At 50.3% G+C, this 23,090-nt stretch overlaps 1 protein-coding gene across 1 annotated transcript in view; it reads right to left on the reverse strand.

Annotated features, from left to right (window-relative positions):
• CHN1 (chimerin 1) overlaps window positions 1-21,397 on the reverse strand; it is an 87,051-nt gene extending 65,654 nt beyond the window's left edge. Inside the window, exon 1 of the mRNA XM_032945667.2 lies at window positions 20,983-21,397. Within this exon, the coding sequence (XP_032801558.2) occupies window positions 20,983-21,010 (28 nt within the window). The 5' untranslated portion in view covers window positions 21,011-21,397. The remainder of the gene's footprint in view (window positions 1-20,982) is intronic.
• Window positions 21,398-23,090: the final 1,693 nt, after the last annotated feature.

A 23,090-nucleotide genomic window follows, 5' to 3' on the forward strand; every position in this document is an offset into this window, starting at 1 on the left:
ACAGCCTGTCAGTAACAAGTGGCCGACCAACCAGGCACGGTGGGCTACGTACGGTGCGAAAGAAGTTCAAAATACACCAATCTGCTGATGAGCATTCAAGGTCTGACTCTTTTTACCTTTGGATCTCATCACCAAGTTTCGAAGCATTCGACGCGAGTTGTTCACGAGGAGTAAACCTCACGAGCTATTTGTGGGATAGAGAATGCAGGAGAGTGCATTACGAATGCAACGTGACTGCTGCTGCTGCTGCTGCATGCGGAAGCAAAGGTGTCACTGGGAAAGGCGCAGGTTTGTGGTCAGTTGGCCACTGCTTTATGTCAACAGTCTGCGTCTATATTTGGCACATTCAAGGAAAGGCGATGAAAGGAACTGAAAGGGGGACAAAAAAGGGTCGAGTGTTCAGTTTGCGACAATCGGGCAGCCCAAGGTGTGTACAGGGTGTGCACGAGCAACCATGCTGTGCAGTGCAGTGGTGGCCTAGCTGGTGGTGACGTGGTCAGAGCGCTGAGCAGGCGACGCCGAGATCCTGGGTTTGAATCCAGGCAGCAGTGGCAGTAGCTGCGTGCAAATGAACCGGGTTCTCGAGTGCAGTGAGTTGATGGTCTCGGCCCAGGCACCAATGACTGAACACACAACCAGAAAAATAAACCCATCACGCTAAATCTGGTTCGGCAACAATGGTGTGACTGCCACGCGACGAACAGTACTCTCTGCAGCAGGGCGAGTGTTGAAGTGCTGCCCTGTGACTACGCGAATCAGAAGTCACCTGAAGGGATCTCAGAGGAAGCTTTGTGACATCCGCTTTAAAGTGGGTCGCACTTCAACACGAAGGATCGCACTGCATTGTGAGAGATCCGAATGGATCTCGCAGTCGGCACTTTCAATGTACGAGTGTTGTCAGCTTGGTTGAACGCATGCGGTCGGCTCGCCGAGATGTGTGGCATGTGGCAACAGGTTGCTCTGACATCAAGTGAAAGGGCTTTCATCTGCAGTATTCCCTCATTATTCACGAACTTGGCTATCCACGATTTTGGCTATCCGTCAATCGGATCTTGAACTCTGCACAGACTGCATCCAGAGAGAGAGAGAGAAATAAAGAAAGTGATGAGATACATTTATGAAATAAAGTGATGATGCTACTGCGCCGCATCATAATTGAAGGTAAGTTCATTTGTAAACTATAATGTAGTACTTTTATATTTATTTTTACGTCATTAGTTTATTATAACCAATTTATATTTTTGTATTATGATCATTTAAATGCATTTAATAGCTATTTACGTATTTATTTCAGATAATTCGTACAAAAATATAGGGTTTCAAAGCCCAATATCATTATCAGTGAAATTTGCTGTTCACGAGCATCTCCGGAATGTACATCCTTTGCGAATAACGAGGGGACACGCTACTCACATGCGGCATCTTAAACTCGTATTCATCAACAGCCCTGCGCTAGGACGCGCTAATGGAATATGCGTAGAGGAGGCTGTGTGCTCTCTTCAAATTTATCTGTGTTGCTGTTAGAACCGCATGTTTTTTTTTTACCAGCCTGCCCTATTCTTCTGCTATGATGGGGTTTTCTCGTCATTTAAGATTTGATTACACGTGTAAGAGACCGGCAAAGAGACACCTTCACCTTGGTTAACATTTCCTGTAGTTATTACATATACAATCCTGCCCAAAGCATGTACACCACGTGTGTATCTATGCTATTATTAATACATTATGATAACAGCGATGGTTTAGTTTTCCTGCAAACTGAAAAAAATGTGGAACTTGGTAACATCTCAATGCATTGTCTCTGAAGCAACTCCAACACATGCTGTTCCCAAGTGCCTGAACTATAAAACTTAACTAATAAACTATTTTTTTTATTTACCAGGTAAGGCCCACTGAGCTGTATAGCTCTTTTTTCAGAAGCCACGTGGCCACAAACGACAGCTCAACAAAAGTGGCTTATTATGTGGAAATGTTTTGCGCTACGAACTTGGAGACCCGAGTTCGATTCCTAGCCATGGCGAACGTCAGCGGTGAGTGATAGGTGAACCGGTCCACACTGACCAGCGTGGTGAAGTATGGTCAAACTACTCCAATGACCGATCTGGCATGACCAATAAAGCTGTGCACGTAATAATCGTATAAACACTCACACCTACAGTTAATTCATCAATGTTTCATTACTAAAGAATCAGAGTCAATATGTGTATTTAGACTGGAGGAATCTGATGAGCTATGAAACTCTTTTCCCACAGATGTCCAGGCAATGAGAGACGAGGGAAATTTAAGGGCAATCCCCGCCAGCAATCAATGGTCGCCACGCCAGAATTCTGTTCTTAAAAAAATGAGTTTCCCAAAAATGGACCAATCAGATCGCTGGTGCCCATAGTGGACTGGGATGGCAACTTCCAAACAGACGGCAGGCAGAGGTCAAATGACAACCCAAGGTTGTGTGCTCCGTAGGGCATTCATTATTCATCAAAAGTGAACTTGCCATCGTCGGCTTGGCACAACTCCATCCCGAACTGCCATAGTTACCCAAAATAAATGGGTGCCGCGTGGGCGAGATGTTAACTCCCTCACCTGGTATGCAGGAGGTCGTGGGTTCGACCCCAACTCTGACAACGCCTTTTACATTTGCAGTTTGCATGTCGCATGGATTTTTTTCCGGGTCCTCCAGGTTTTCCCCTCTACATTTAGAAATACAGTGAAGGAAAAAAGTATTTGATCCCCTGCTGATTTTGTACGTTTGCCCACTGATAAAGAAATGATCAGTCTATAATTTTAATGGTAGGTTTATTTGAACAGTGAGAGACAGAATAACAACAACAAAATCCAGAAAAACGAATGTCAAAAATGTTATTAATTGATTTGCATTTTAATGAGGGAAATAAGAAATTGACCCCTCTACAAAACATGACTTAGTACTTGGTGGCAAAACCCTTGTTGGCATTCACAGAGGTCAGACGTTTCTTGTAGTTGGCCACCAGGTTTGCACACATCTCAGGAGGGATTTTGTCCCACTCCTCTTTGCAGATCTTCTCCAAGTCATTAAAGTTTCGAGGCTGACGTTTGGCAACTCGAACCGTCAGCTCCCTCCACAGATTTTCTATGGAATTAAGGTCTGGAGACTGGCTAGGCCACTCCAGGACCTTAATGTGCTTCTTCTTGAGCCACTCCTTTGTTGCCATGGCCGTGTTTTGGGTCATTGTCATGCTGGAATACCCATCCACGACCCATTTTCAATGCCCTGGCTGAGGGAAGGAGGTTTTCACCCAAGATTTTACGGTACATGGCCCCGTCCATCGTCCCTTTGATGCGGTGAAGTTGTCCTGTCCCCTTAGCAGAAAAACACCCTCAAAGCATAATGTTTCCACCTCCATGTTTGACGGTGGGGATGGTGTTCTTGGGATTATAGGCAGCATTCCTCCTCACCAAACACGGCGAGTTGAGTTGATGCCAAAGAGCTCCATTTTGGTCTCATCTGACCACAACACTTTCACCCAGTTGTCCTCTGAATCATTCAGATGTTCATTGGCAAACTTCAGACGGGCATCTATATGTGCTTTCTTGAGCAGGGGGACCTTGCGGGCGCTGCAGGATTTCAGTCCTTCATGGCGTAGTGTGTTACCAATTGTTTTCTTGGTGACTATGGTCCCAGCTGCCTTGAGATCATTGACAAGATCCTCCCGTGTAGTTCTGGGCTACTTCATCACCGTTCTCATGATCATTGCAACTCCACGAGGTGAGATCTTGCATGGAGCCCCAGGCCGAGGGAGATTGACAGTTCTTTTGTGTTTCTTCCATTTGCGAATAATTGCACCAACTGTTGTCACCTTCTCACCAAGCTGCTTGGCAATGGTCTTGTAGCCCATTCCAGCCTTGTGTAGGTCGACAATCTTGTCCCTTACATCCTTGGAGAGCTCTTTGGTCTTGGCCATGGTGGAGAGTTTGGAATCTGATTGATTGATTGCTTCTGTGGACAGGTGTCTTTTATACAGGTAACAAGCTGAGATTAGGAGCACTCCCTTTAAGAGTGTGCTCCTAATCTCAGCTCGTTGCCTGTATAAAAGACACCTGGGAGCCAGAAATCTTAATGATTGAGAGGGGGTCAAATACTTATTTTTCTCATTAAAATGCAAATCAATTTATAACATTTTTGACATGCGTTTTTCTGGATTTTGTTGTTGTTATTCTGTCTCTCACTGTTCAAATAAACCTACCATTAAAATGATAGACTGATCATTTCTTTGTCAGTGGGCAAACGTACAAAATCAGCAGCGAATCAAATACTTTTTTCCCTCACTGTATGCGTTTAGAGTATTTGGCTGCTATAAATATCCACGCGATAAGCAACTTCGTTGGGCTACCATTTGTTGGCCAGGTCGCTTCGGGGAAAAAAAAAGAGCTACATAGCTCAGTGGGCCTTACCTGGTGAAATAAAAAAGGTTTACTTTTAAAATGTGCTGCAGGTGATGACAATTGCTGCCAATAACTGCCAGAAATTTTCCCTCGTGTATTGTGGACCTTCCGTGATCACTGGCTGACTTGGCAATAACAGAAAACAACTGAAAAGGCAGTGGGCAGGCGGAACGCCGTGAAGAACGACCCCACAATTCTCAGGCGAGGCACAGTCGGTCAAAAAACAAAAATGTGTTGCTTCATTTTAACTGGGCGAGAGTCCACTCCAGGTGCAGGCTGGCGACTCTAAAGAGGTCACTCAAAGCACCCCGGCTAATCCTGGGACTTGTGGCACCGCCGGCTTGTTCACCATGATCTAATGTTTATCTTTGCTTAAAGTCCAGCTGTTATTGTTTGTAAAGGGAACGGGGGGGGGGAGGGTGCTAAATTCCCGCTCTCGTTACGGGACCTCCGGTGCTCCCCGGGTGTAGGGATTTTTTTTTTGTTACCCAGAAAAAAAATCGGGCTAACGATTACCCCACGGCCACAACTAAGCGGACATTTGTTGTAAACAAAAAATTGTTAATCACGAAGAAAGATTTTACGTAGAAATACATCGTCCAGTGCGCTGTACTGAATGAGTGAACAGTTACGTCCCCCGTTGCCTTGGTGACGCGACACGCATACGAGTGTACCCCCCTCCGCTCACCCCCCCCCGCTCACCCCCTCGCTCACCCCTCCCCGCTCACCCCAACCCCGCTCACCCCCCCCCCCGCTCACCCCCCCCCCCCGCTCACCCCCCCCGCTCACCCCCCCCCCCGCTCACCCCCCCCGCTCACCGCCCCCCCCGCTCACCGCCCCCCCCGCTCACCCCCCCCGCTCACCCCCCCACCGCTCACCCCCCCCCCCGCTCACCCCCCCCCCCGCTCACCCCCCCCTCCCCCCCTCCCGCTGGGGAAAGTCGTGGTTTTAAAAAGGCGCCTCTGGGGCAAGGGGCAATTCATTGAGTCTGTACGCATGGAGGGGGGAGGGGGGGTTAACCCAAATGCGTACGCTTGTGTTTGGGGGGTTCTACTGACACGTTACCTACGCATAGGAAACGGGGGGGGGGGTGAAGCCTCTCTAATAATTTGTCCACATTGGCTTTCAAATGAGTTAGATAGTCCGGCGGTGGGCTATCTGTTTGCTTAAACGCATTAATATCATTAATCCTTGATCGTTTCTGCGTGGATTAAATATCGGCCGTTCTATAAGATTTGGAGCGGGGGGGGGGCGTCTCCGGCCACAACGAGACTGCTCCAAAGACAAATATCCCCCCCCCATCCCCCGCCTATAGCCTTAACAGACTGTTGGGGCAAGTTGTTTTAGTGAGCAGCACCTATTGAGGACGGAAAGGCACACGAAGGCGGAGGAGGGTGGCCAGCAACCACGCCCGGCCGCCTTTGTCTCCCGAGTGGCGCTGTTTTTTTTTTATTTTACACCGCACCACGTAACTCATTTGAGGCTGAGTCGACCTCGGCGAGGAGGCCCAGGACCGGCTTCCGATAATCGTCACCGGCGTCGGTGGCCTGGGGCGGGGAATCGAACTCACACACGCCGGGTTTCGTAGCTGCAGAGTTGCTAACCGCTGTGCCGCCGCTCCCCACAGGCCCCACGCTGCTCACGCAAAGCCCTCGAGAGACCCAGCGGGGGCACCTCGGTCTCCAGCACACACGCAGACACAACGCTCACGATGCAAGGGCCCCAAGGTCGAGCAAGGTCCGCGCCTCCGATTAGCGCCGGTTACCTACGTACGGTGCGGAAGAAGTTCAGCGTACACAAAATTATACTTTCATCCGACGGGGGGGGGGGGGGGGTGACAAAGAGTCCTTGACACCACAGTTCTCAGGATTTGCATAGAGGATGGATGTGAGAGAATCCGAGTGGAGCTGCCACCACCGTTGTTTATTCCCACAGACCCCGATGGTGCTGGTGGTGGTGGTGGTGCAGGTGAGTGGCGTTCACCGTCAACTGGACCGCACACAGACAGGGTTTTATTTGTTTTTTTTCTTACAATGTTGCTGGCAACTTTTATCGGCCAACAGACCTCGCGCTGTTAAAAGTGAGTAACGTTCGTGCAACGGGAAACGCGCACCAGGGGGTTATGATTTGGGGCGCCGAGCTTGTGATATCGGCACGCGCCGGTCGTTGTGACTGCAGCGATTGAGATCCCCCACCCCCACCCCTCCCCGACAATTACAAGTTGCTGCTGCTGCTGCTACAACGCCACATTGTACAAACACAGCGTGGCGTTGTTGTGCAGCGCCTGCACACGACTGAGGCACGGAAAGAGCGGTGCCGGGAAAATCACGCGCCTCACTCCCGAGCCCGGTGATGTGCATTGACCAGCTTGTTGGGGTTTCGGTCAAACAACCACCACGAGGATGATGAAAGAGCTGTAAGATAAAAAAAATAAACTTCATCTCAAAGATACTCAAACATGAGGGAGTGCGTCATGGGGAGCACCAGAAGTACATAGCGGTTTATGCTGCATATTTGCAAGGTGACAAAAATAAATATGCAGACAATATATCTCCTCTATATATCTGTCCACCCACGTAAAAATAAAACTATATAGATTGTTTACACTTCCATCTACCACAAGGCCTTCTGGGAGCGCGGCCAGTGGTTCAATAACAAGCAGACTCTTGACCAGCTTCGATGTACAGTAGGTGTATCTCATCATATATATTTTCTAAGACAAAGGTCGCGATTGAAGACAACTTCACGGGGACGCCACAGCGAAAAGGAAGTGCTTGCGATATGAGCAGTGGCGGGCGACGAGTCCACAAGCACGGGCGGACTGAGTGGCGTTTCAGTCCAAATAAACGCAGCCAGTGACGTGCGGTGAGGTCAATGGCTGGGGAGGCGCTGGCTAGTGTCAGAGCCAGATTCACACATTGAGGGGGGGGGGGGCGTGGCCTCACGGAGGGGCGAGGTCTCACTGAAGGGGGCGTGACCTCACGGAGGGGGGCGTGACCTCACGGAGGAGGCAGATGTGATAGCTGCCTCCCCTGGTGCTTTTTCATTGCAGTTTCATGACGAGACCAGCGAGCCTAAATATCTTTATACATATTAAGTGAAATAAGTTACCTGGAGTATGGAAGGCGAGGACATGAAATGAAGGGGTCTACAAACATTACATTGGTGACATACTGAGATAGTAACAGGCACACGCTTATTGCCTGCGCTCTATCCAGTTACTGAGGGGTTGCGCAATCAGAGGGGAGGCTGAGCTCGTCGCTGCCTCACCTCTCGTCTCTTCCTGTATTTGCAGCGGAGCTCCGCAAATTTGGAGATTTTGACTATAAAAATGATTGGAATCGTACAGAAATTACATTTATAACACAGATCAGTGGAAAAATCTTAATATTTATTTGATTTGATTATTCCTTTTTACTTTTCGTAACAGCTATTTTCATTGGAGTATGACAGGTGACCGCACGTCCCTGAACGCATCAGAGGCAAAACGGTGCGACCTCTCAAGAATCACAATATGTATTTTATACCGGAGCAATCCCATGAGCTGTGAAGCTCTTTACCACAGATGTCTCCCACTGAGCGAAGATAAATAACACCACCACCACCTTAATTCGATGCCCCCGTGTGCACCGAAGACACCGAGATGAAATGCGCCAACCGACAATGAGCAACAGAGTGCATCCCTGAAGGGTGTGGGGCTGGGCTATGGAATGAGGGCAATTGAGGGGGGAAGGGAGGGAAATTGGTGGGTGGGGGGGGAAGGGCAATTGGTGGGGGTGGGGAGAAGGGAGGGCAAGCGGGCCGACACCCTGATAAGAGAGCACCCCCTCAATCTGCTCTCCCTCTTTTGTGAGGCCCTAATCTGCCAGTGAGCTAAAGCAGCCTAATGCAATTATGGGCCCTGGCGCGGCCCAATAATCACGTCAGTCAGAACCCTCCTCCCCCACCCTCCTCCCCCACCCTGCAACATGAACATCAAATTGTTATCTCCACGAGCAGGTGCTCATTACCGGTGACTGGGCCTTGTTGTAGCTTGGAGAGACTCGTTGATCCAAGGCGAGAATATGATGCAAGGTGCAAACCACGCAAATAAAAAAAACACGTGCTTGAGAAAGCTTTTGTTCTTACGAAACAATTGTAGATGCAGAGGACATTTAAATCACATGAAACGCGGTAAATTTCGTGCCAAACTTAACCAAAGGGGCAGAGAGAAGCTGACAGGACGGGGTGTAATTTTCTGATTTGTGGACGCTATGACCTCACCACCATTGCTAAGCCAAATACATAACAACCAGTGCCACCACATCACGATATCACACCACCACACCAGTCGGTGCCATGTGCCATTACACCTCAACATACCCGCACGTGCCAATCGGTACCACTGTGTGACATGGCCACATGACCAGTGGCGTAGTTATTGCGTGCAGGCGGTGCAGCCGCAACCAGGGCCCATGGGCCGGAAGAGCCCAGGCAATCAGCTATGAAGAGGAAGAGAGGGGACATTTAAGAGGGGGGCCCAAACTCATTATTTGCACCAGGGCCCATGTCAACCACGCTATGCCATCGCATGTGACCATACCACTCTACTTAACCGTCACCCCGCAACCGGTACCATGCCACGAAACGACCACATCGCCCGCGACACCACACCATTCGCACCACGACGATGCCGCGTCACAACGCGCCTTTGACGACGAAGGGCTCGCTCGGTGTCACGATGCACGGGCACTGCTTGGGCCATCTCGCGTGCGCGTGCCCACCCGCCGCTCCCCGAGGGCGCCGTGGGAGCGGCGCGCACGGAGGAAGCCGGACGCGCGAGGACGAGCCCGGGACTGAGCTGCGACGTCGGCCCTGGCGACGCGGCGAGCTCCAATAAACGATGCATTCCGGCGCAATCACGCAGCGTCATCGTCCGCGCCGCCGCCGCCGCCACTGCGCGTTCACGTTCACCGCCATCCTCCCCGGCGATTTTTCCCTGCCCGCGCAGATATGCAACACGATACGTCCCACAATGGCATTCCCGCATTACAGACGGCGTATTATGCTGCAGCCTCTTGAATTCACGGAAGCATGGCAATAACATGCAACGCAACAAAACAATAACGTGCATTTCATGCTGATAGAGAGAGACTAGCAACTTTCATAGCAAGGTGGAATTTTTTTTTTATCATCACCTTAGGCCCACCAATTCAGATGAGTAGTGCCCCATGTTAATTTAACCAGCAAGACTCCTGGACGTAAATACACGCTCTACTTAATCATTGGAGCTATGGTGCAGTGGTTAGCCCAATGCACTATGAACCTGGTTATTTAAGTTAAATTCCAGGCCATGGCTAATATCAGTTGGGAGGGGGTGGTACCTGAACCATTCCTTGGTCTCCGATTTCCCCAACCCGCTCTGGCTCACGTGGTAAAGTATGGTAAAAACAACCCCCGAGAATGACTCGCCATGGGTGAGACCTTCATCCAGCAGTGGCTATATGAAGGAACACGTTATATCCACAAAATACTGGCGATAAAACATGAGCGAACAGAAGACGTATGCGGCTCGACTAACAGATAGACAAATGGACAGATGTGCATGCCAACAGATGAGCAGGCATAGAGATATACGGACGTCCGCAGACAGATATGGTGGTTTTTTGCTCATCATTGTCTCTTGTGGAATCGCAGTGGACCTCCCCATCTCCACCACCCGACTCTGCCAGCGAAAGAAAAAGCCTTTCTGTTCGGCAAAAAAATAAAAGCCACCGAATACATTTTGGCCACGCTCAACAAGCCAAGTATTATTTCACGTCGGTGCAGTGCTTGCAATATGAAGCGGCTCTTTATCATTCAGGATCATAAGCAAATCACCATAATTGCCCCCGTAATTACTATAATTTCTCGGAGCAAACATTTACACAAGACCTGCTGTGTGCCCGCGGTAGAGGAGGTAACACCACGGAGGGCCAGTGCTGGCTTTCAAAGTTCTTTGTGTGAATGGAACGTGTGGGCAGCAAAGAGGGCTGTGAAGGAAGAGGGCCCCGGGGGAGCCATCGTCTCACCCAACCCGGCCAGGACCCTCGTGGCAGAACCACAGCTCCCGGGCGCCTCTCTTTTTGTCGTCCATTTACACCACAGGCGTGGCACGGAGAATGCACCCACAACGGACATGCATTGGACGGCGAGACGTCTGCATTAGTGCTGGCACAGAACGCACGAGGGGCAGCGACGCCACTTTGAGCTATTCTTGCACAGCGATGGTATCTCAGGCACTGGTTTCAGGCTCAATTTCATTGAACACGCGACTAAAGATTAGCCTGAAAAGTGATGGAGTCAGAAAGGAGGAGGGAAAAGAGAAATGCACTGAGAGGCGATGTCTCCTAACCGATTCTGGCGGTGCCTGGGGACACGACAATGATGGGACGCCGCGGTGATGAGACGTTATCTCCCTCGCCTGGTATACAGGAGGTCGTGGATTCGATCCCGACACTGACGCCTGCATATTTGGAGTTTGCATTTTCTCCCTGTGGTCGCGTGGATTTTTCTTTGTCTCCTCTGGTTTTTTCCCTCATTTAAATATGCGTTTAGATTACGTGGCTGGATTCAAATCTCCACAAAAGCCACTTTCGTTGAACTTTAATTTGTGGCCAGGTCGCTTCTGAAAAAGAGCTGTACAGCTCAGTGGGCTTTACCTGGTGAAATATGGTGACGATGGAAACGATGATGTCAAGAATGATGATTACATACATGTGTCAAATTACTGTACTAGCTGTGTTAAACCGTAGCGACTCACAAATGCTTTAATTATAGCACCAAGGCATAGTGTTCTGTGGAACACTATAGTTTCCCGTGCCACAGCGTGTGGAACCAGTTTAACAACAAACACAATCTCACAACCCACGCCTGCCTTCAAAATATCGCTGAGGACCATTCGACTCTACGTCAGAGCTCTTCAGACCGCGCGAAGGAGTGGACAGCCGGTGGTTACGTGGAGGCAAATAATCACATTTCCTTAAATCAGGATCAGAGAGGAAGATTTGTTGTTATCGTACAAATTTCATGGCATCAAAATGCAGCCTCACCTCAAGACGCTAGTTCACAGACCGGTGGTAGGAGGCTAAAATAAACACCAAATAAAATGTACAAGAATAGTACTCTGCAGTACACCGCAGGATCGTGTGAGATGGCGATGGCTTGGAGAGGTCTTCATCCAGCAGTGGATTGACCATGGCTGATGATGATGGTGCACTCTCTGCGGTGCAGTTGCCCAACTTTCATGCCAATGAAAGTACTCTCTGCTACCAACGCAACCCTTTAATATTGAGTCGGTTAAAAGCACAAAAAGTACAACAAAACATCGATCTCTGCCCGTAACCTCCACATCAAAATGAAGAACAACTGCCCCAGGCCCAGGGCTTTAAATAAACACACTCGGTCTATGCGGAAGTGTGAGATCATCCTCGCAGCAGCAGTGGCTTTTTGGCAAACCTCATCGAACAAAAACGGTCACTCGCATCGCGCGGCGCTGTCAGATGCGCTTCTGCGGCCGTCTGGAACGCTTTTCCTTCCAATATTAGGGAAGCCACCGGAGCTGTGCACTTTTAAATCGTCCGGATTGAAAACTCATTTCTTGAGAACCGCTTTTGCCTTATATTCATGGTTCTTTCGGTAAAGTCACGTAGAAGGGAAACAATAAAATAAGTAAAATGTAAAACGATAAAATGCTCACGACGTTTCGACTGCAACACAAGCAATCATCATCAGGTGTGAAAACCACAACAAGAAAATTTGAAAAAAGTGGCAGTTTTTTTTACGTTAGCGCCACGGAGAGCGATTTGGCAGTTTGTTCAGATGGACGAGTCCATCTATGTTCGCTTTTGCCTTGTTAAGTTTGTTGACCTTTCCCTCCGCACTTCCGACCAGCGTGGTTGGCTACGTACGGTGCAAAAGAAGTTCAACATGCGCACATACATGCAAGTGAAGTACAGCCTTCCAAAGCAGGGCCCGTGAACACGCGCCCCATGTGCCGCCACCCCCACATGCAGGGCCCGATTCAAAGTTCCCACACGCCGCTGTGGACGACTCTCTGGAAGGCGTTAACGCCAGCCGCTGTTAACACCGGGGATCGTTTTATATTTTTTATGCTCGACTATTTTTCACATTTCATATCCCATCTCAAACCATGCATGGCAAATGGTCTGCCATCCTGCATCACACAGCATCTAGCTCCTCAAAGTGCCCCGGGGTCTCGCACAGCTCAGCGAAGGCATCCTAATATGACAAATGAACAAACGTATGTACCAAACGCAAGAGTGGGCAAAAGGCCGTCAAATGGCATAGAAACTAAGAAATTACGCGGCATTAAGCCCAAGGAAATTACGATGACGACGTCCTTAGCCCCCCCCCCCCGCCACCACCCCCATCGGAGGCACCCGCTGAGCTGCCAAGCAAACTTCACTCCTGACACAGCCGATGAGCGACGCTCCTCATCAAACTGAAGCACACTTCTGAGAGTGCCGAATCCTAACGACTCGTCCACCAGGGGATCACACGACGCACGCTTCAAACGTTACTTTTCTACGAACAAACTCGCCAGCCCAGTCACCAGTCCCTACCACTACGCCCAATGACAGCCACCAGCCCGAGCACTGGCCAAAACAACACTTGCCAGGCAGTCACAAGCCCCGCTCCCTAACCACACGAGCCATCCGTACACTTAGCACTACTCCCTGCTCCCATAACCATGATGCCCATGCAGACGCAAACCTTGCACCCCTAGCCACAGCCCCCAAACCACACTATCCCAGGCTGATTAATTTAGAAATATCCGCGGTGACGAGTGGGACAGCTGCAGGGCCCTCTGATTAAACAACTCTCGCTGGGGGTACAAGATTGAGTATCATCTGACTCTAACATACCAGCAGCGGAGGAAGCATGTGAGAAACAAGACGATAAAATGGTTGTGCCAACCAAGGCAACGTTAATCCTGCTTTTGAAGGCTCGTTGTGCACTAATAATAGACTAAAATCAAGCTGCCGACTTGAGTGACATCACTTGAGACAGGGACACACTATACTCCGCACGTTTTGCCCTACCGACGGTGACTTTATTGTATTGATTTTATACAATTCTGCACTGCAGCTTTCAGGGAAACAAGAAAAACGCTAAGGAAACACAAAATTTAGAAAATTCACCATTGCCAGTCACATCGTACTTGTAAAATCAACATTAAAAAAAATCATTCCGACACCCGAGTAATTCCACCCTTAATGAAAAAATAGGAAAAGGCTTTCCCCTTTGTGGCAATAAAACAACAGGTGGTGTTAAGATGTTCAAACACCGAATATATACCTGTTGCAAGGCAATGAAAGTCTTGCGTTGGCCACACATACTTGCGGTTCAAAAACACGCAAACAAACGTGCTCTGACGAAGCATCTACTTCTTTGTCTTATCATTTTTGATACTGGCCAAAACAAAACAAAAAAGGTCCCCCGAGATAATTCCACGCAGCAGGCATCCATCTCCGTCAGCTCTGCTGCACAGGAGAACTATGAAGACTCCGCACCGGGACCAAGACGCACACAGGAAGAAAAGTGCCACCGCATCATCGCTGCGGACTACACAACGCATGCGCTGTGCACCTGTGTCGAACGTCTTTCGCAACGTACGTAGCCAAACGTGCGAATCGGAGGTGCGGGGGAATACGGACTACGACTCGGGCTCTGACGAGGGGAGATAATGCGAAGGCATCCCGATGTGTGCACGCGCGCACACCGTGAATAATTAATGTCCAGTGAAGAGTCGCCGGAGCCCGTGACAAGAAAACCCTCACGCCACCCCCCCACCCCCCACCCCCCACCAATATGTGCAGTCCTCAGCGAGTCCCTAGCCAGCGCACCTGCACCACCGTTCAAAGCACGACCCTCTGCTTGCGTTCACTCTTCCTCGATCGCACGACGCTCACGGAGCAGTTGGCGCCAAACGATGCGGGGGACCGTCAACATTTACCCCGATTGACGGCTTTTAAAATTGCCGGGCGGAATTCCGCATTGCTCTTCGCATGAACAACAACACCCACCACCACCACAACACGAAAATCGTTCCACTTGGGGGCCGTCCATAAATGACGTCACGCGATTTTGGACGATTTTTGACCCCCCCTCCCTCGTCACACGGCGTCAGAAAAAGTCAGACCCCCCCCCTCAAATATGACGTCACAAAGCTCTGCCCCCCTCCCAAAACCATATTTCCATTTTGAAAATAAAACATGCTTCAAATCGCTTTAAACTATTGTCATTGTTGTGCGTATTTAATGTGGCGCTGCACTCTGATGTTGTAGGAGAAACCATTTATTAAAAAGTCTATTTATTTAATTAAATAGAACGAGTTGTCTATATTTATTTCAAGTTGCGAATTTTGATGTGACGTCACATTTCTCAACCCCCCCCCCCTCGTCACGCACCGTCACAAATGTCTGACCCCCCCTCCCCCTCCTAGGTGCGTGACGTCATTTATGGACGGCCCCTTGGTGAATTTCCACCGTCGGCGCGAGCAGCTGGCTTCTCCGTACGGCGGCGGAGGTGTGAGGGTCGGCTGGGATGTATTTGACGCCAGAGGATCTCCAGGTGCGGTGCAGTGGGGGGGGGGGGGGTTGGTTTTGTCGCAGAGGGCTTAAGCGGGCACATCCTTTTATCACGCGAGAGAGGGCTTCCTTGAGCGCGACGGGTTTAATGCGTTACATTCGATATCCAGATTGCGATAAAGGCCACATCCCTCAAGTGCACCTCATTAATGATTAATCGCCTTCCTTAGGCACAGTTCTCAACTCCGCTCGTATATCCTTTCTCTTTAATTACCGACGCGCACTACTTTGAACAAAAAAGTATCTTAATTTCTAGCCAAATATGTAATTCAAGCTGGGCATGCCGACATAAAAAGGAGCCGCATATCGATCATCCTAATGGATGCGTTGGCAGTGAACCGTCGAGATTTCAGGAGTCGTTGCAGTCAAGCCACTTAAAAATATATATTTTGTTGCATTTAGAAAAAAAATACTCAGACTACAGTCAAAATATTAAATGCTTCTATTCCTTACTGTGGTCACCGAAATATGTAACCATCACTGTCTGAGCCATTCCTCGGTGTGTTTGGTTGCAAGGCAGCTGGACGCAACCGGGGTGTGGAGACGCATTTACCGCTCAGCGTTACTCCCTCGATTCAACTGAAATACGAACCCCCTCTGAAGGAGAAAAAACCCCCCACAACATTGTGGACTGACCTACGCACGTGCCACCTCAATAAATATAACATGTACACTATATTTCCGGCTCGACTTCACAAGTGATTTTTCAACAGACATGTGGGTGCGACCTTTCAACATTTTCGAGAAGCCACTTTGGCTACTTTGTCTCACTTGCTCATTTACCGCTGGATTAATTGCCCTTGAAGTTTCTGCTGCTCTGAGACTTTACACTCGGCTCTCTTTGGCACATGAAACGCATCCACTTGAGCCGTAGCACAACAAAGCCTTTAACAGCAATGCCGATGCACATACAAAAAAAAGTCAAACTTTGATCAACCTAAGAATTTTATAAATTGCCATATTTTCATAAATAGATATGTACAGGAATAAGGCGTGCCCGTACGTATTTTTTGTCTTGTGTGAATGGCCCATTACATCCATTGTTGTCCAACCCGTACTGTCTCTGTGGCTTGTATTTTCTCATTTGTTCTGCCAACTTCACACAGAATCATTGGTCCAAAGAAAGGTTACCCATAAAATCTGAATAAAAAAAACACACTGAAACAGTTTAATTACATGCACAATTAATGTATCGTCAGCGTAAAAAAAAAAGATCTTCATGGATGAATCGATTAATTGCAAACCCCACGCATTGAACATTTAACGGAGCCATTCAGTGAACTTTTCTCATTGTAAATCACGGCGAAGTCGCCCGCAGCCGGAGGACGCTCCGGGGCTTTCACACGTCCAGGCAGCCAAGAACACTCAACCCCCGGCATAGCAGCTGTCGACAGTGCCTTTATAAACAACCTCCCCCAACTAGAGAAGCGGGTCATTGTTTATATCTTGTGACTTATCGTCCCACTCTCGTCTGACTTCGCAATGCCCGTGCGTTACAGTAGCGTCAAATGTACGCAGCATTTCTGCCACGGGGAGGGCGACGCAGCTTACTCCTCGTGCTCCACTCGACTCTGGTGCCACACAAACAAGAACGCGAGTGTGCTACAACATACCTCTCCCGTCACCCCCTCAATGTATGGAATGCTGTGACGCTGCGTCAAAAGTACGCGTGCTCGACACGGTGTAAAATTCATCACGTGCTCTCGAATTGTCAAGCGGTTGTTGCATAGCAGTGGCCGTAAGCACGTTTGGCATCGGCCCTGCTGCAAGGGTTTGAAATGGGCCCCTCCCCCCCCCCTTGTTGGCGTCTGGATCCCTCCACCCCGTGGACGCTCGGTGCAGTTCAACGTCCTGCACACTCGTGAGCTACTCCGTTGTCTCATCAGGGCCAAACACGCGCTGACTTTTGTCATTGTGATGCTGCCAGCACAGTGCGGCGTGCACACAAAGCATGCCCTCAGGCGAGTCATCTGAAGCCACCTGGACGATGCCGGGCACGAGAATGGGCAAATTCTGGAGGAAGATTTACGCGCGAGGGGGCATTAGTGTGAGGATTCCAACTGTGGCCAAGTAGAAACGGCCACTCCGAAACTCTGAGAATAGATTCCTACTCGGCGTGTCTCCACAAACCAAAGTCCTGTGCCCACATTCGCGTTCGTTAAACTTAACGCAACGCAATGGAATTGTCGTACATCGATTTAAATCATGAAACACCCTTTTGCTCGGTGCGGTGTTTTGGTTTTGACCGTATACAACGATATTTCCCCAGCGTTCTGTGCTGAGGAAGCTTCATTTAAGAATGCGTTTGATAGAATTGTGCTCATCTCTTGCAATGGCACATCCCGTGAACATCTGCTAATTATTATTCCCCACGCAGCACCAGCAAAACATAAGCACGACTTTTAAATAACCCGGGGACACCCTGGAAAGTACAACACCACGAGGAGAAAAAAATATGTTAACGATTGAGTATTTGCTTCCGACGTCCGTTATTCTATAAACACTCGCAACACTGCATTCCAGTAGAAAAAGGACGATATATTCCACAGAGAAACTATTTCTACCCAACGCTATAAGTTAGCGGTAAGAATCCTACAGCATGTAAACTTCCCAAAGCACTCCGAGGACACGCGCGCCTTAAGCGCCGTGACGCAGCAGGTACACCCCAACCTTAGAGCCATCGTCTACCATTAGATTTCCACATCTTACAGCGGAAGCTGTAAATAGTTCTTTCAGAAGCGTCTCCCTTTGAAGTGCAATGATTATGCGTGACAAGGGAACTTCAAAAACCACGCGGTGGATCACTGTTCCAAGACAAGGCGTGTGTGTCGAAACATCTTGGAGTTTTACGGTGATTTCCTCCAAATCTAGCCTTGCTTATGGGCACTGAACATTGTCTGAGAGCTCAGCACCAGAGTGCAATGTATACCGTTCGGTGCTATACGCCCAAATGCCAAATGGCCTTTGGTGCTACCGGCTTTCGAGTTAGAATACCGACACTGCAGCTCTCCGTGCCATAATACTGCCCATTGGTGGCAGCATTATGGGCTCTCTTCGCGCTCTCTTTGGCGGTGCCTCGTTGATCAAGGATGACCTGATGGGGCTCTAGCATGGAGACAAAAACCATCCTGCTCACCATGTCCTACACAGGCCAAATGACCAGAGTTGTCCACACTCTAGTGGCGCATGTACATCGGCCGAAAAAAGGGGTCGTTGACCGAAACGCCTGCCAATCAAATATTATTCTGATTATTCTGATATGACAACGATGGACATTTGTGTGCGACTGTTATTTGTGTTCCATGTAAAGGTGACTTCATAACCTGCATCGTTGTGTATGGGAGCACCAGCTTGGGCAGCCCATTCACCGTTCACACGACGGCGTACGTTTAAACTGCTTCGATATAGTTGTTGTTGGGATATGTCCTAACGTAGCCCCCCCCATCCCTTCCCCAAAATGTCACCTGAATTCAAATAAGGCAAATATTGAGATGCATGCGGCTGACGGGGGACAGTCAACGATAGGTGACGGGGGTGGGGGTGTGAGGCCACGTGCTCGAGCACAGTATGCGGATGTGGAATCGCCTGCGTTCGTCTGCCTCTAATTGAGCAAAGGTCATCTCGTGGCATTGTCCCCTCGAAGGGGGTCACGCGTTATTAATGCCACACTGTACACAGCAGCAGCAGGGGGGGTGGGGGGCTGCCCCATTCAAGACCAACCAGAGACCTGACCGCTCTTTGCTCAGGGGACCAGCACATCACGCCGGCGTGACAGCTTGCTGCTGCTGCACACAGGTGCCTGCTGCACACACACAGGGTGGAGTGGGGGGGGAGATGCCTTCTTCATCCATCACCTCGCAGTGCTGGGACTCTTTTGGCTGTGCTAAAGCGACTCGTACCTGACGCGAGCAGATGGGCACACGCCACGAATTTTGTACGCGCGCACGCGCGCGTACACAAAGACACCGGTGCACGTATAGATATGTGGTGGTCCACATTAGCAAAGACAAAGATCCCCCGTGTAGTCTCAACAGACTGTTTGGGGCAAGTGCCGTTAGCGAGCAGCACCAATGACGGCCGGCACTGTGGCACAAGAGGGGGTGGGATGGCCAGCACCACGCCCGGCCGCCTTTGTCTCCCTAGTGGTGATGTTTTTACGTGCCGCACCAGGTACTCATTTGAGGCTGAGTCGACCTATATAAACACACCGATACGCACACGTACCAGCGAATGCACATGCATGAGTACACATACGTACACTAGCGTGCATACTCTTAAGTACCACTAACATGCACGAGAACACACACGCACACACGTACACACAAGTACGGACTCAGTTCAAAGAGAAGTGATTGCGTGTCCGACGCAAGTATTACATGCGGACACCGCGCCTCCCATGTGAGCACGGTGTGGCGACGTACGGTGCGAAAGAAGTTCAACATCGATCCAAACAATTACGTATTTGGGCACTGGCTACAGACCGAAGCCAGCACACATGATACTCGCAGTGGACAGGAAACAGTCGCAGTGTGGACACGAGTGCGGTTACACACACAGACACAGTGGTACCACCTTGGCAGCAGAGTGCCGCAGCTCTCAATGCGGGCAATATTCCCGATACGTACAGACACACAAAGGGCCCAACTAAAGCGTGACATATCGACGCCACGAGTTCGTACGGAGGCGCGGAGGACAACCCTGAGAGGCACGAGGAATGGGGCCTTGCCAGGGTAACGCAGAAACATTCAGGAGGATGAGAGAAGGTTGCGGTGGTGATGATGGTGGTGATGGTGGACAAGAGAGAGAGATGGGGGGTGGGGGGTAATCTGGGAGACACGGAGTGGGTGAACGGACGTGAGGAATAACCTCGAGTGGCGGGAGAGGTTTGTGGAGGATGGGGAGAGAAGGGGAGAGATGGGGAAGAAGGGGAGAGATGGGAGAGAAGGGAGAGAAGAGAGAGAGATGGGAGAGAAGGGTTAGAGATGGGAGAGAAGGGTTACAGATGGGAGAGAAGGGTTAGCGATGGGAGAGATAGGAGAGATGGGAGAGAAGAGTTAGAGATGGGAGAGATAGGTTAGAGATGGGAGAGATGGGAGAGATGGGAGAGAAGGGAGAGATAGAAGAGATGGGAGTGAAGGGTTAGAGATGGGAGAGATGGGTTAGAGATGGGAGAGATGTGAGAGAAGGGTTAGAGATGGGAGAGAAGGGTTATAGATGGGAGAGAAGGGTTAGAGATGGGAGAGATGGGAGAGAAGGGAGAGAAGGGTTAGAGATGGGAGAGATGGGAGATTGAAGAGATGGGAGAGATGGGTTAGAGATGGGAGAGAAGGGTTAGAGATGGGAGAGAAGGGTTAGAGATGGGAGAGAAGGGTTAGAGATGGGAGAGAAGGGTTAGAGATGGGAGAGAAGGGTTAGAGATGGGAGAGATGGGAGAGAAGGGTTAGAGATGGGAGAGAAGGGTTAGAGATGGGAGAGAAGGGTTAGAGATGGGAGAGAAGGGTTAGAGATGGGAGAGAAGGGTTAGAGATGGGAGAGAAGGGTTAGAGATGGGAGAGAAGGGTTAGAGATGGGAGAGAAGGGTTAGAGATGGGAGAGAAGGGTTCGAGATGGGTTAGAGATGGGAGAGAAGGGGAGAGATGGGATAAACGAGGAGGCCAGACAGACGGTGATGGAAAGCGATCGGGAATCCCGAGAGCTGGTTGGGGATTCGAGGCGGAATGAGACGACACGGAGCGAATCGGGCCGGAGCGTGCGTGGAGGGATCGGGGCTGGTGTGAGGACGAGGCTCGGGCGAGATGGAGATGGAGCTCGAGCGACGACGAAGTTGTCGAGATGCGGCGTGAAGGGCCCCATGGAAGCTGCTGCTGATGATGGAGTCGGGATGCAGGTGGGGGGGGTGATGAGGCTCCGGGGTTTCACCGCAGACGCTCACCCGACGAGGCTCTGATGACCCCGGCCATGTCGGCGTGTCCCTTCTCCACCGTCCGTGTCTCTTCCTCTCTCCCGCGTGTCTCCTCCTCCTCTTCTCCCGTGGCCTCCTCCTCCTGTCCTCTCCCCGTGTCTCCCCTCTTCCCCGGGGCCCGGCGTCGCTACGCGGGCCGCATGCCGCCTCCCGGCACAGAGACGACGCGTGGTCCCCGCGTGTCCCCGCGTGTCTCCGGGTGTCTTTGTGTCTCTCCGTCTCCGCGCGTCCTCCAGTCCGCGCCGTTGTCAGCGCCGTGGCCGTGTCCGCCGTGCCCGTGTCTCTCCGTGTGTGTGTCTCCGTGTGTGTCTCTCCGTGTGTGTCTCTCCGTGTGCTACGCCGTCGCTGTGCTTGCTGCTGGCCACCCTCCCCACCACCCCCTTCACCACCCCCTCCGCGTCTCCCCGTGCTGCTGCTGCTGCAGCGGCGGCTGCTGCTGTTGTCCTCCGCGTCTCCGTCTCTGCGTGTCCCCACCACCTCGTATCCCTGTGTCTCCCTCGTGTCCTCCCCCGTGTCTCCCTCGTGTCCTCCCCCGTGTCTCCGTCTCCCCCCCCACCCGCGTCGTCCTCCGTGTCCGCGTCTCGCCGCTGCTATGGACGCTCGCCCCGGGGCTCCACCATCGCCTCCGCGTCAACGCGGCCCGGCACGCCGCCTCCTCCACCCCCCCCTAGCGGCGCGCGGTCCCAGCCAGCAACAGCGCACACACAGTACACACACACAGTACACACACAGTACACACAGTACACACACACAGTACACACAGTACACACACACAGTACACACACACAGTACACACAGCACACACACAGTACACACACAGTACACACACACAGTACACACAGTACACACACACAGTACACACAGTACACACACACAGTACACACCCAGTACACACAGTACACACACACACAGTACACACACACAGTACACACCCAATACACACACAGTACACACACAGTACACACAGCACACACACAGTACACACACAGTACACACACAGTACACACAGCACACACACACAGTACACACACACACAGCACACACACAGTACACACACAGTACACACACAGTACACACACAGCACACACAGTACACACACAGTACACACAGGACACACACAGTACACACACACAGCACACACACAGTACACACACAGTACACACACAGTACACACGCACTGCAGTACACACACGCACTGCAGTATACACGCAGTACACGCAGAACACACACGCAGTACACACGCACTGCAGTACACACACAGTACACACACAGTACACGCAGTACACACACAGTACATACGCATTGCAGTACACACACAGTACACGCAGTACACACGCATTGCAGTACACACAGTACATGCAATACACACACAGTACACACACAGTACACGCAATACACACAATACACAGGTACTGCATTATACACACCGTATACATGCACTGTAGTACACACAGTACACATGCACTGCTGTACAAAAACACAGGCACTATACACGTGAGTACGCACAGTACACAGTAAACAGAGACTTCATTACACACACGGCACACGCAGTACACGGACACCACTGTACACAGGCAGTACACACAATAGAGCACATTGCAGCATATAGTACATACAGTACACGCATATAGTCCACAGGGTATACCCATTGCACTTCGCTATACATAGTAGCCTATTATACATTGCACTACACTAATCTATAGTACATGCAGTACACAGCAGTATGCAGTGCATATATTGGACACAGCACACACAATATTGTAGACCATAAATGCACAGTACACACACTTCACATACATGCAGTAAGGATAGAGATTTACATTACTACAGCATATTGCAGTCCACTCTAATATATACACAGTACACATTCAGCACACAGTACAGAGTTTACACCCACAAAATACACACTGGACAGAGTACACTCTGCATTACATCACTCACGGTATACAAACGAGACACGGCACACACACTATAAGGGATGATGGCCAGTGGTCAAGCCTAAAAGACATCGGAGTCAGAATCTTTATTAATCCTGGAGAAATCCGATGAGCTGTGAAGCTCTTTTTTCACAGATGGTC

The sequence above is a fragment of the Petromyzon marinus genome, chromosome 4 (assembly GCF_048934315.1).
Source record: "Petromyzon marinus isolate PM22_M1 ecotype Great Lakes invasive population chromosome 4, UKy_Petmar_22M1.pri1.0, whole genome shotgun sequence".
Classification (NCBI taxonomy): domain Eukaryota; kingdom Metazoa; phylum Chordata; class Hyperoartia; order Petromyzontiformes; family Petromyzontidae; genus Petromyzon; species Petromyzon marinus.